We start from the raw sequence: 14801 nt of genomic DNA on the forward strand, positions 1-14801 counted from the left end.
GCACTTCTGAACTTTTCATTTACATCGGTGACAACTGGCCATATTTTGTTCAGTTTAGGTTGGGGATGACTGACTGGATCATAGGCACAATTATCAGAGAAATGAAGACATTTCTTTATTGCCAGAAACCTCTGGTAAGTAAGTATTTGGCGGAATATCGGTGTCGCGATAATTGGGTTCTTAGACCAATACATCTGATAGTTGGGTTTCTTGACAATAGACTTTAACAATATAACAGACAAAAACACTCGCACTTCATCACTGGTTGTATCATGCCATATCAATGTAGTTCACATATGTCAACACGTTTTCTGAATCTCCTTGCATTTGGATACCTGGATTCTCTGTGAACGGAAACCGTGGAGGTGACGGCGGCAATGGGTCAGATAAATCCGCCTCTGTCCACTGTCGCACACTAGATAGGCTTGTATCACTATCTTCGCTTTGATTGCTAGACGAACCGCTGGCATACGATGTGGTTGAAATGTCAGAGCCGCTAACTTCTAAATCGAAGTCACTTTCACTGTCCATCTTGAGAAAACGAAACAGTGGGGAAAATGAGTACAGTATGCGTAGATATTCCATTCAATCTACTACGAATTTTTGTATTCTTTTTGCAAAAAATACCATTATTTCAAAGAGAAATAACAGACCAATGAATTCTTGGTACAATGTAGATATGCTATTTCAGTTCCGTCACTTCGTCAATAAGCATTGGCCTCCAATGCAAATATTAGCCGAAAATAGTTAAATGAATCTTACCCACATCTAGCGGACACCCATATACTCAGCTGCGTATGGCGAACGTAAGGAATCCCCGTTTAAATTTATATTCAGATTTTTTTTTCTTTGGACGAATATATTCGTGTTCATAATTTTAGGAAAAAAAAAAATGTTTTCTGCGGTTAAAGTGTTTTCTGCTAGCACTCATGTGAACGTTTTAACCCAATAGACGTCTTATTTGTTTTGTCGTGTAGGTGACGTTAGCTTTCAGCCAGCCCATCAATTCAAGTCATTACTATTTGGCGGGTATTTGAAGTGCTTAGTTGCCACACGCGAACAAGTGTTACGGTGATTTGTGAGTGGTGTCGCCTTTTGCTGTGTTTCCTAGCATATTGTAACTGTTAACGTAACCGTGGCGTGGCAACAACGCGTTGCAGACAGGTCCATGCTTTATGCGGGAAGTGTGCCAAGAAAAAACAAATGTAATGTAGCTGTATACAATGTTAATTTTTTTACTTTTTAGCAACGAATCAGGAGCTAGTAGAGGAGTCATAAGGTAGGGTAGAGTAGGTCAGATTAGGTTAAGTTCAGTTCGGTTCTTGTTTCTCTGGCTGCCTTCTGCATTATTTAACCAGAAATTTGTTTGCATGAGATATTGGTTAAACGAAACCTATCGCTGCGTACACGATCATCCTTAAGGATATGCTTCCGTATTAGATGTCTAACAAATGCGGAATTTATGTAAGGATGGTTGTACTAAATCAGTTTCATATATCTTATGGTTTAAGTTTACATTAGCATTGGTAGTTGGTATTTTCTGCTGTAGAAGGTAGCACTACTGTGCAATTGCGTTTACAGTGTGAAGAACACGCACCAACCCGTGATAGGTGGTCACTACAATCTACTGTTCGTCTAGTTCTCGTCATGGCAGAGCGAAGCTGAAGGTCCCGTGCGAAAATGTGTCCGTCTTTAGTAATAGCGACGTTGAGTTTGCGCATAACGTTTGTTTCATCATTTTCTAATATCGTGGTTAAATGTGTTGTCATTTTTTGTGACTGCGTAAAAATACCAGTCCCGATACTAATGTAAGCTTCATCCTAGCACTGAAGAAGAAGAAAAAAGTCCGATTCCAATGGGAGAGCATTGAAATGTGAATTCATTACGGTGGTTCGGATTGCACCTTAAAATGTAGATTTTCTCTTATACCACATGCTGAAAGGAACGCGAAATTTCAATAATCAAAGAAACAAACCGTGCTTATAATGGAGTATAAAACTAATGTAACGCTACCTAAGTAATCTAAATTATTGTACTAATAGGATTTATATAACTTAATAATACAATAAAAATTGGAGTCTTGACCGTGAACGTTTCAGTGACGATTTGTGGCGTTCATCAGTGCAATTTTTTAAGGAGTCAAAAGTTGTTATTACTCTGATTTTATTTTACTAATAGCAAATGATAAACACAAAATACTACTTTTTGAATGGAGATGTACTGGGCATGTGATATTGAAAGTAATGCCGTCCTCTCTTGCTTTTTGCTCTTGAAAACTGTATTTGAGGCTACTCATGTTTCTTTATGTTGCGAAGTGATATTTTTCCTATCCATAGTATAAACAATTTCCATTAGTGATAGAAATATAAACGTGAAGTGACATTTTTACAGTTCACAAACTACATACTTCATGTATTTCAGGTGTGTAAACTATAAGTTAGATGATTAAACATTTACTGTGACGTATCCGTGGGAATTTAAATTTTGAATATTTTCAATACTCTCTTGTATCTTCTTCCGAGAACATCACTTAATTACAATAGATTCCTAAAAAAAAATCTGGAGTAAGGCAATCCTAGAAGATGTAACAGAAGTACGAGTCTTCGAAAATCCAATTTTTAGTTGTAATAAACACAAAATTTCAAGAATATTTAGTAATCACTTTTTCTCTTGTACTTCATCACTGTTCTTCCGCTGAAGAGTGTTACTCATAAAGACATTGAATTTTTTAAGTTATGGTCTATCTGTATCTATGTATGGAATTAACTTCTGATATTTTCAGAAAAAACGTATGGTCTGTCAGATAGTGTCTACTATGTTTTAATCAGCAGAAAACCACAAGAAAAAGATGAAGAGAAACTATTCTTCATCTTTTTTCTTTGATCTGCATAGCAAAATTAGAATTGTTTTTGAGCGGCGACCGATATACAAAATTTTCTTTTCATAGTACAGGCAGCTGGAAATAGCAATTTAGTTGGCGTTACAGGTGATTTTTATGGTGTTTTAAAATACTTATTTTAAAGTGTAAATTTGTAAATGTTTCCAAAGTAATCGTTTACATTCATTGCGAAAGGATAAATCATCATGTTTAAGTGATGTCTTAGACTTATTTTGTTTAAGAAGAAAAAAAATATGAAAAGCTGTAATGGTTTTCTGGTGATTAAAATTCGTCATTCTGTGACAAAAAAAAAAAAAAATCCTTCAAATATAACATAAAGGAATAATTCTGTACATAAAATACTGGCATTTCATAATTTAAGAATTCATTGTTTATATGAACAAAACTCTTCAAGGAAATAACAGTGTTTTAGTGTGGGAGAAAAATGTGATATTAAATCACAATGAAATTTTCTATTTACTTCAACTGAGGTAATATACTACGTTTAAACTTACTTTGGTCTTTCTAATAACTGTCCAAATTTCGTCAGACTGCATGAACATCGTGCTACCAATTTTCCAGATATCTGATGATTCTCCATGGAATGACTCGTTTTATTTAATTAAATATATGACTGCAGTGTGCTAATTGATTTTTGTACTTGGAGTGACCGAAGATAAGAACAACAGCAGCTCCCGAAGTGATTTTGCTGAAATCAACATATTGGCACTGTAAGGTTAGTCATATAATTTAGTTAAGAAAAATGTACCAAACGGTTTCTATGTTTCATTCAAGGCACTGAATTATTTATTGTGAGAAGAATCGGTTATTTCCTCCACTTATCATACAATATATAATTCAATCGTTGCAGATGTTTGAATAATGTAATATAAACCCTGGGTTATTCAGGCACAGCAGGGGTTGTGACACTCCCTGTCTGAATAACTGAGTATAAATTTCAAGAGTGAAAATTTTATTTATTTATTTATTTATTGAAGTTTAGCGTCCCTTCACCGAAGCTACATGGGTAGCGGACCTACACTTTAAGGTAGGATCCGAACCACCATAGTATATTCAAATTTCAAGCTGCTTCCACCCTGAATTGAAGCCAGGACCATGTGCACCAAAGCCGGTAAACCAGCTTGGAACGCTAAGAATAAAAATATGTGAATGGTCAGGAAGGGGACTAGGTAGCGTAGTGGTTAGCGCTAGGTCCAGTATTCCGGAGACACGGGTTCGATTCTCGGTCAGTTGAACATTTTTCAGTTTTCGAATTTCAGTACGTTGTTGTTTATCATTTGTAATAAAATTTTATACGTGAGTAGTTTCTGATATGTGATCTTTTATTACATAGGATGTTTAAAAACTACACCAAAAACCTTGGAAAATGATTCCTAACGCGGAAACTTAAATTATATACATATTTATATATACCAAAACAGGTTTAGAAATGCATCAGTTCAGAGCTTATAACTTGATGAAAATTTGTCGAAACAACACAAAAAACAGACGTAAGTCGAGAACGAAATGTCTGATGAAGATGTGGTTTAAAGGCTTAGTGGTATCTTGAGCCACAGATTCCATTAAAATGCATTAGTGGGTATGGATCAATAGTTATCTATAAAGGAAAATGGGAAATTTTTTAAGTCTTTTGCGTGAAAGAAATTGTGGTTAATGAAACCCTCTAAACTGATACGATATTGCAATCTATAGCACAAAATAATCACAAAATCTTTTTTTTCTGATCTTGAGCCGACATTTCGTTGTTGAACTATAGCTCCCTTTGTATCATTCTCGTAAAATTTTCAGCAGGCTCTAGGTTTGAATTGACGCATTTGTGCTTTCGTGTATATATAAAGAGTGGACCATTTATCGTGATACACCCACTAACTTTTAAACTAATAGACAAAAAGCGCTGAAATTTTCTACCATACAAATATTGGCAAGGAGACATTGTATCACGAACAAGTAGTAACAAGATTACAAGGAATTGAAAATTTGACTTTTTTCAAAGGACTTTATTTCGAAAAAGTGTTTAGATAAGTATCACATCAAATTACGTACCTGGATTCCAATAACATAAGGAACATAATGGCCTTTAGAGCAATTCATTATCTCAAACCATTCAAGAGATACGAAAAAAATATAAATGTATTGATATATTGCTTAAAATTACGTATTTGTGGGAACTTTTTAAAGCACTTTTTTTTATTTACTTCGCTTCTACAAAGTAACCAAAAAAAGTTCTTGTCATTTTTGACATTTCATTAATCACGCACTCACAGAGGAAACGACATGACGACCGTGTCTCAAGTGATCGGGAGTTGGTCTGAACATCGATCTTCAGTAGTACAGGCACTCTGTGCACATACAGCAATCATAGCTCATCCAGTGTCGAAGAGAAATTAAGGTATCGAAGCAGCTTGTTTGCGTGTGTTATGCGACTTTAAAGTCGGCCTGTTAGCTGCCGCATGTGCCAGGCATTTGGGGAGAATGCCGTGAACAAACGCGCCACCAGACGTTAGTTCCAGAAATTCCCTTCGGGAAATGTGAGCCTTTCGGATGAACCTCGCAGTGGATGATCACATGTGTTGGATGACGAGGCCCTGAAAGCAGCCATCGAAGAGGACAGTGATGAACTTGCAGAAAGGTTCAATGTTTCTGCTGAAACAGTCAGACTGCACTTGCATGGAATAGGAAAGTCATACAAGCTAAGAAAGTGGGTAACCCACACATTGTCGGCAGTCAACGAGGAGCAACGAGTGACAGCTTGTTTGTCCTTGCTCACTGGTGACGAAAAGGGGATTATCTATGACACTCTCACGAAAGTTTATGCTATCTGTATGGGGAAATTGTCGACAAGTGGTATGAGTTCCTTCCACCTGGTCAGACCATCACTGCTGACCTCTCTCTCTCAGCAGTTGCAAAGAATGCACCGAGCATTGTGGCAGAAGAAGCCGGCATTGATGAATCGCAAGAGTGTACTTTTCCTCCACGACACTGCCAAGCAACATATGGCAAAGAGGATCCGGGAGACCCTGCAGCAACTTGGCTAGGAGACACTGTGTAGTGCACCATATATACACCCGACCTTTCGCCAACAGATTACCACCTGTTTCATTCCCTCGACAAAAGCTCCATGGGAGATCCTTCGCAAATGAGGGAGGTCTGCGGAATGCACTCACAGACTTCTTTGCATCCACAACCGCCGAGTTTTATCACCAGGTAGTGTTCAGCTGCAGGAATGTTGACAGAAGGTTTTGGATGCTGATTGAAATTGCTTCGAAACCTAAAGGTATGTACCGTCCACTGTATTTCTCTTTGTCTGTCACTGCTCTAGAACGGCAATAATTTTCTTAGTTACCTTGTAAAACGTTTCAACAACACCATGTGGTAGATGTAATTACAATAAGTTCTCAGAATAACGTTTAGTTTAAGCATTGTTGCAAACTTAATAGTTTATCATATCTCCAGAATGGTTTAAGATATTAAATTGCTGTAAATCGTATTGTAATCTTCACATCTGCTTTTATTGAAAACCATCTATGCAGTTGGATGAGGTACTTATCTAAGCAGTTTTTGGAAATAAAGGCTTTGGAAAAAGATGAAATTTTCAATCCTTTGTAACTTTGTTCGTATTAGTTTAAACTGTCGTATCATAATCATCGTAGTAGACTAAAGTACGTCGGTGTGCATTGCCCCTTCTGTCTCACTTGCGTTATTACTGCTGTAGAGTCTACCAAAATTTGGATATTTATGATACTGTAGCGTCCTTAGTTTGCAGCACTTCATGACAAGTGTAGTATTGTGTATAGATGTAACATATGTAATAATCTGACGTAATGCTATTAAAAAAATACAACTTTATGTTGGTTTCGCAACATTAGTAACCTCGTGGTATCACATAGCATTAGTATGCCAAACAATGTCTCTCTCTCCCGATATTCGGATGGTACGAAATTTCTGCACTTTTTTGTCTATTAATTTAAAAGTTACGAGACCGTTAAGATAAGATTTAAAAGTTGAGATAAATGATCCACCTTGTATATATTAATATTTTGTATGAGAAATCATCTCCCATAGTTTGTCGATGTTGTTCCCGAACAGCCTTTAAATAATTTGTAAGTTTTGTGTCTATTTCGAACTGGTGTTAGAGAAAAATGCAATTATTTCTTAGGAATTTAGTAGTTTCCGCAGTTCATATACATTAATAATATCAACCAAAATATCTATAACGGTGCTAATGTACTTTGAGACTAACAGCAAATAAATACAGTTGTTGGAAAGGGTTACCTCAATTCTGCACTGTGTTTTGTTATTTCCTGAGGATTTTTGTTCTTCTTTAACAGATTTACAATGCCGAAGAAATTCGCTGGTGAGAATACGAAAGCTGCCGCTGCACGAGCGCGCAAACAAGCTGCAAAGGATTTGGAAAACGAGCGGAAACAAAAGGCATTAGAAGAAGAATACTGGCGCGATGATGATAAACATATATTGAAAAAACAGCAAAGAAAGGTAATGGCTTCATATAAACGTAAGAAAATAGTCAGTTGCGTTATTGATATATCATTAAGAATTATTGTTTTTATACCTATTTACTGTTTAAGATTCTCCCGTAACCGTTATTTTCTTACTTTGCCCACACATTGATGAAAAGAAGCGTTATGTACTGAAAAAGCTTCGGTTATATCACTATTTTGTATAAAGTTCACCATTATGAAGGCAGACTAATTACTTGTGTTCACTGTAATGATGTACAGAGTGAGTCATAAATCAGGAACCACTACAACAAATAGAAAAATCCAGACAGGAGAATTTAACCACATGTTGTGGTAACGAGATCACGCACTGTACTCATAACGAACGTGATCCACCTCCTCTGCTATCTTGAAACCAATATAAGTTTCTTATGGAAAGCGGGGCATGTGATATGTCAGATGCATAGGATTGATTTTTACTCGGGATTCACTACAATGCAAATTGTTTTCCTGTACGTTTTCCTATTAAAAAGTTACTCCGTGATCAATGTCCCATGGACTTGCATAAAATGTGCCATATCCTGTCAGCCTTGCTGACAGGAGAACGTAACCTCATGTAGCGATAATGAACCTGTGAACTGGATTCCTGACGTATCCAGTTTTTGGTCACATTATTACTATGTGTGGTTACATTCGCCTGTCTGCGCTTTTCTAGATTTTATAGGAGTGGTTCCAGGCTTACAACTCTTTGTTACATGAGATTACTTGATGCAGTTCTACTCTGACTCGATCGTTCAATACAGTATGATGAGAAGACTTGTAAATACTATGGAATGATGCCCCGGACCATAATAGGGTCTGCAGCGGGCTTGATAGTCCACATTATGTGCTTAACGTGATCGTCGCGATAGAAACACGCGTCTGATTATGGTAAAGAAGACAAAAATCTACTAATCCATCCAAATGATTGTTTCTAGTCTTCCAAGTTTGGTGGCGTTGCGACATGAATGTCATCTTTAAGCATTCTTATCTGCCATTGGTAACTTGGCAACAACAACACGCTGCTGAATATCCATTTGAACACTTAGTTGATGCTGAATGTTTGTGCTCGTTTACTATGACAGCCGTTGTTATCGTCTACAACAGCGTTTCCCAACCTTTTTCAACTTGCGGCACACTACAGGTGTAACTTGAATTCTCACGGCACAGTCATATAGATATTATTATTATTATTATTATTATTATTATTATTATTATTATTTGTAAATATAAAATACCGTGGTGTTTTTTTGTGATTACTGATATCGTTTTTACAGAGAAGAAAGCTCGATCACTTGTTTTCCTCCGTGGTAAATCATTATGCTTATTTTTCATTCTAATTTAAAAATAGAAAACAATTACAATGAAGTATAGCATTCAGGTTTTAAAAATACGCTTTCTTTTTCGAAAACTGTATCCAAACTTTCATTAAAAAGGAAGATCATGAAAGAACAAAGAAACAAATCTCTTGTACTTTTAAAACACAAATGTAGGTCATTTGTATCCATGTTTGTTTTGTCGAAAGGATTGAATGATATTTTAAAGTTTCAAGTTACGAAATAATCTGCAAAAAAAAAAAAAAAAAAAAAAAAGTACAGAATATTAACAGAGTATGAAACTTAATAGTAGATTTATAGTAGAGATTCATAGTAATGTGAAACACAGATATACATTTGTCCTCATAAATATAATGCGACTCAATGTCTTGCAATTTGATTGTAATAAAATTAATAATTTTGTTTTGATTTCCTCGCGGCACACTGGTTGGGAAACGCTGGTCTACAACGTCAATATTTGCTTCAATACCCGGCTTTCTCTGTCCTGTAGCTTAACTTTTCTAGCACCATTGTGCTTAGCAGGTTCTGTTTTACGTGCACTGTATTTGCTGTCATTATAACCTTGTAAAATTTCGAAACGAAATTAAATTTCTGGTTTTACGTTCCACCGGTATGGTGTGGCTAAAGAAGAAAGACGGTTAATAAAAGCGAATGATCATTTTTATTAGAGGAATAAGAACGTGGGAGGAAGCGGAACTAAAATACCCACGGATACGATGTCTATCCTGCTACCCCCACTGAATAAAATCGCTGTTTTGTTTACAGAGGTACCAACAATTAGACCTCTTTGAATTTCTGTAAGGTCTGGCATATTATGTATTCACTCACTACCTAACGCAACGTCCACCAGTGCACTGGCTTTCGCTATTGTTAGTCTACAGTCCCCACTATCTACAACAAACAAGAGATGTAGCCACGCACATAAAAAATGTTAACAAAATTTGGCCAGGTGTTCCACTTGCTATATATAACACATGTTTATTATTTACCGACTTTACTAGATTAGTAAAAAAATATGTAATTGGTGTATAACATGTATTTCTTCAATTTCGTACATTATGAGACAATACATTGAAATTTCTGTGAGGAAAGCTGTAATATATAAGTCTGGTTCGGTAGATTGAAGCGAAAATTCCGTAGTTCTCTGCTGGTTTGCAGTTATTGCTGTCAGATCTCAACAATTCGATATATTTATATATAAGAAATACATATATATAATTTATCTTTGCTTTTCTTGTAGAATGTAAAATTTTAAGGATACCATTTAATTTTATTATGTAGATCGTTTTTTTTTTCTTTCTTTCTTTATTCTATACAACTGTAAACAACACGAGTCTCAGAGATAGCGGTAGACTCGTTAGAATCGGGTTTTAGTGTCCTTTTATTTAAGTGGTACTTTGGTTTATTTCTGTTGCAATTAGTTTTTCAATTGATCTAAATGTTTAATACTTTTAAGCTAGAAACATAATAACATTACTAATACATGCAGTCATGTTCAGAAAGCTGAACATGGCACCTTCATCATAGAAAATTGTTTTTTGCTTACTCTGTTTTTGTCTGTTGTTTCAAATCTTATTATTAAAATATTTTGTCTACGGTTGTCAGTAGAAAATCTTTGAGCGAGTTTTATAATTGTAAGATCGCTTTGAGAGAAAGAATATACGCAATCATCAAAGATTAAAAGAGGAAACGAATGTATCATATGAATAGTACGTTTGAAATTTCACAATCCTTGCTTTTGCAAACTTAAATATAACGCAAGCATGAAACAGTTGTATTCACTTAATGCGCTAGATATTTAGTAATATTTATTTTCGTAGGAAGAAAGAGAGAAGAAAAAGCAAGAGCAATTGGAGAAGAAAGCTGAAGCAAAGGCTCTGTTGAAAGATGAAGTAGAGAAGATTCAAACAACAGGAAAGCAACCCATATCCAAAGTCACTCGTGCACAAATACAGGTCAGAATAATAATTTACTGTGGAGCTGGAAGATAAAACATGTACAGATCTTAGGTTTAAATTTAATTTCGAGTTTTGAATTTTATGTAATTTAGTTTTTCTTTTTTTTTTTTAAACAAAAAATGTGTTAACCAACTTCATTCTCTGTGTATATGATTTGACATTTACTTAATTATGATTTTAAATTTTTGTTATATTGTTTATTAATTCGCATTCGTCTACTACACCGCGTGAGGAAGGGAATCTCAAGGAAAATAAGTGAATAAATTATAAATATTTTGGAAGTCTTGAACTACTATAGTTACCCGCAGAACTTACAATAGCATAGATAAAAACCTAATGAACATGTTTTTCAGGTTAGGGAAGATATATTATTTTGTTGGTGCATGATCGTACCAATCCAGCTGCATTTTCATAGATGATAGCCATGGCAACAGCGGACGTGTGAACAGAGGGACAGTCCTGAGGGATAATCACGTGTATGGAGAACTTCCTGCACGCTTAACTTTCAAAGTATCACGTTGTTTCCTCAACAAAGCAGCATAACATGTTCGGTGGTAGTTTGGCCCTTTCAGACTAGAAGAGTCACTTTGCATCAAGTTTGGACTTATGTCGGTTTCGTTTCAGGCGTGTAGTAGTGGTTCCAGTGTCAGGATTCGCAAATTGCTCAAATTTTATTGCGCCACCATGCACCTCATGGTCGTTGGTTCTGCATCAAACATGCAGAAACTTTGTTCACGTGCGAATGGCCATGAATTTGTTCTTCCGCAATCTTCACTTTGTCAATATTTTGTACTGCCACCAGTCTGCTTGAGCGAGGGAAATCCTTTTCCTTCTTCAGAGAAGAAAAAAATATTTCAAAGCTACAATATATATATCAAGAAGTACAGAGGCTAAGGCTTCCATACAGACGATTATGGCTCACCTGTGACAGTCGGCCCTTTCACCACCGGTTCTATTCTTTGTGACAACCATATTCTTGATGATTGCCCAAGAGTACACTTCTTCATACGTATGCAAGAGGTAGAGAACTGCTTACCTTTTGGAAAGAAGAGTGGTGTTTCAGAAGTTCAACAAAAGGATAGTAGTTTATTGAGCTAGCATCCTAACTCTTCATTGAGATGTCAGTGAAGGGAATAGCACGAATCTCGGTTCTACTTTCCATCCTGTAAAACACCAATAATGATTTGACTGTGTGACTGGATCATCTGATGTAATTCTGCCCGGTTGGTATGTGCTTCGTACACTGGGAGAATTTCATTATTGTAAATATAGGTCGAAATATGTTCTTAATAATACGCACCGTTTATTTTTCACTATGTTGGAAATGCAACACAGCTTTAATCTCCTGTAACAAAATCCAGCCACAACTTGAAATCGTGTAGTTAGTATTCGGTTCATTGACGAATAAAATTACCTCATTATTTTGCATTGACATTTCTCTGCATAATTTCTCGAACCTTCCCGCAGTCGATTACGTATAGCCATGCCTTATCAACTGTGACTACAAACTTCCATCGACCTCCCGCTAGGTTGCGCTCGTACAACTTTCTTCAATTGGTTTTCCATTGCACGACATGATTTCCCGTTGCTTTTAGCGCATTAACATGCGCCTTATGAGCCATCTCGAGACGTAACTTCTTGTTAATTACATAGTAGATGTTTTGTTGGAACATGTTGACTTTGTGTCGGTGGATTCTCTGACGCCGTCAATCTTAATTTCGCTCAACACTGGTACAATCAGCTTCACTGGGGTCCGTTTGGATGTAGATTACGAGCAATCCGCAACAGAATAGGTCTCCACAACGAGAAATCTGAATACACCTCCTTATAGTACATGTAGTAATAAAAAGTTCAGTACGCTCTGATAAAATCTGCATACGGTATTATATTTTATGTGTAAATCGACCTCGAAATTGTGATCTAAAACTCGCTGCAACTCCTACAAAAATCGAATAAAAAATTTAATTTAACCTGTCAACATTCCTAACCAGGGTACAACCAAATCTGATTGAATGACTTGTGAAAATGAACTGTTCAAAACTTTTTTGTGAGCACCGGTGGCTGAAAATAATCGATAGGCAACTATTGTGGTTTATGTTAATGATGTATAAGTGCTGTGTACGTTGCCAGGATGATTGATACGCTTGACTAAGAATTAAAAGCTATGACAAGCTACAAAAATCAAAGCGATCAAACCAAGGGTTCTTCTCTTTCCCATTATAAATGCCTATTTCAGAACTTGTTCAAAAAGGTTGAATATAGAAATGATTATTGCCCTATTGTTACCCTGTAATACGCTTACATAAGACATTCGTGGTGCAAGAAAACATTGTTTCGCCAACTTTGTCTTAAATTATCATTATCATTATAAACCTTAGATAAATTTAGCGCTCTGTCGTAGTTGTATACTGATCTGTTTTTGAATAAAAGGCACTGGTAATTTGGAAGTTGTAACGAGTTTTAGATGACAACTCTGGAGTCAATTTACAAAGTATGTCGTCGTTCACAGATTTTATTAGCTTAATAAACTTGTTATTACACGTGCTACATGTACGTTATATGGAGATGTATTCAGATTTGTCGTGGTTGAGTCCTGTACTCTTGTCAATTGCTCGTTAGTTGGTTATACACAGTTAGGAAGCGGTCGCACTATGGAATTCATAGTGAAGCGTCTAACGACAGGTACAAGTCCGTGTCATTGTTTTAACTATGCTGGAACAACAAGTGTGGAACGGAAAGTGTTACGTTATAGCTTACCCAGAATCGATTCACTCTTGGCGCTATTAGGCAGCGTACAACGCGACTACTTTACTAGCAGACATGCAGACTACTGCCTCAGTGGTGCAGCTTTCATGTTTGTACATTGTGCCTGCGCTATACCTTGCCGTTGCATTTCGTCTATGTGATAGTCTAATACTTTCTGTGTGATAGATTTCTTTCAATTATTTTCACATCATATTACTTTTCTAGATCAGGCTAATGGTATAAGTCTCGTATAACGGCACATGGATAGATTTTAGCGTGAAAATTTAAGTGTAACGATTATTGTATAATATGGGCAATAAATGTAAGCAAAAGAAATAACTAAATCATAGTGTTTGAAAAATCTTGGACTTCGTTGAAGTTTGTTTTTATCTTTTAGGCAGAAAATGAGAAACGACAACAAGCTGCGGTAGGTGCAGCAAAGAAGCAACCGGAAACTCACTTGGATAAACCACTGGAGGAAAATATCAATAGGCTTGTAGTTGAAGGTGTAGAAGCCAGAACTGTTGAAGAAGCTATTTCAGCTCTTAGGTAGGCAGTACTTTATATATATATATATATATATATATATATATATATATATATATATATATATATATATATATATATATATATATATATATATATATCTTGCTTATTATTATGTTATTACAATAAAATAGAATGCTTGGTATCTCCCTCATTTTTTATACAGGGTTATCACGTGGATAACGCAAGTACGTAAAAAAGAAAGATAAAAAATGACCGGAAACCTGATTACAAAGAAAATTGCAACATGTTAGTGGAAAAGATTACACCTGCTTTCTTGTTTAATCAATGACTACGATTTCCTGACAATACATGGTGTTGAATCGACAATAAATTGATTATTCGTATTATCATTTTAAAATACCTTAATTGAAGACAGATGCCGTAATTTTCTAGTAAATTCTGCACTGAAGGTCATTGCGTCCCATTAGATGATAAATCGGCTTGCATAGCATAGGAAGTAACTCAATACTTCGTTTATTATTGTTACCCATGGACTGAACTTTCGGATCTCAGTTATTGAGCCGAACTTTTCTTGACTACGACCTCTGGGACTGGATCAAAGACCAGATAGACCTCGTGAAAGTCAGTACTTCCGAGTCCACTACTGGATATTAGATACTGCCTTGCTCGAAAGTAAGCAAGCTGAACTACAGCGGTGTACAGAAACTTTGTTGCAGAATAGTCAACACCGTCTTCAATAAAAGTTTGAGTCATTCGAACATGTACGTGTGCACTCCCAGGGGTTTGTAGATGCCAGCTTGCTATACATGGTTTCTATATCATTGCTTTTTCTTTGTGATAGCACAGGCTTCAGTGG

At 36.0% G+C, this 14801-nt stretch overlaps 1 protein-coding gene across 2 annotated transcripts in view; it reads left to right on the top strand.

Moving 5' to 3' along the window:
- Nucleotides 1-14801, top strand: part of LOC145677867 (coiled-coil domain-containing protein 124) — a 29091-nt gene that overhangs the window by 6583 nt on the left and 7707 nt on the right. The window contains exons 2-5 of one of the 2 annotated variants that reach the window (XM_081748165.1): nucleotides 3461-3614; nucleotides 7228-7393; nucleotides 10553-10687; nucleotides 13833-13984. In XM_081748165.1, the coding sequence (XP_081604291.1) occupies nucleotides 7235-7393; nucleotides 10553-10687; nucleotides 13833-13984 (446 nt within the window). In that variant the 5' untranslated portion in view covers nucleotides 3461-3614; nucleotides 7228-7234. The remainder of the gene's footprint in view (nucleotides 1-3460; nucleotides 3615-7227; nucleotides 7394-10552; nucleotides 10688-13832; nucleotides 13985-14801) is intronic. The other variant, XM_081748164.1, reaches the window with a different exon arrangement.

Source organism: Thermobia domestica, chromosome 2 (assembly GCF_964235325.1).
Source record: "Thermobia domestica chromosome 2, izTheDome1.hap1.1, whole genome shotgun sequence".
Classification (NCBI taxonomy): domain Eukaryota; kingdom Metazoa; phylum Arthropoda; class Insecta; order Zygentoma; family Lepismatidae; genus Thermobia; species Thermobia domestica.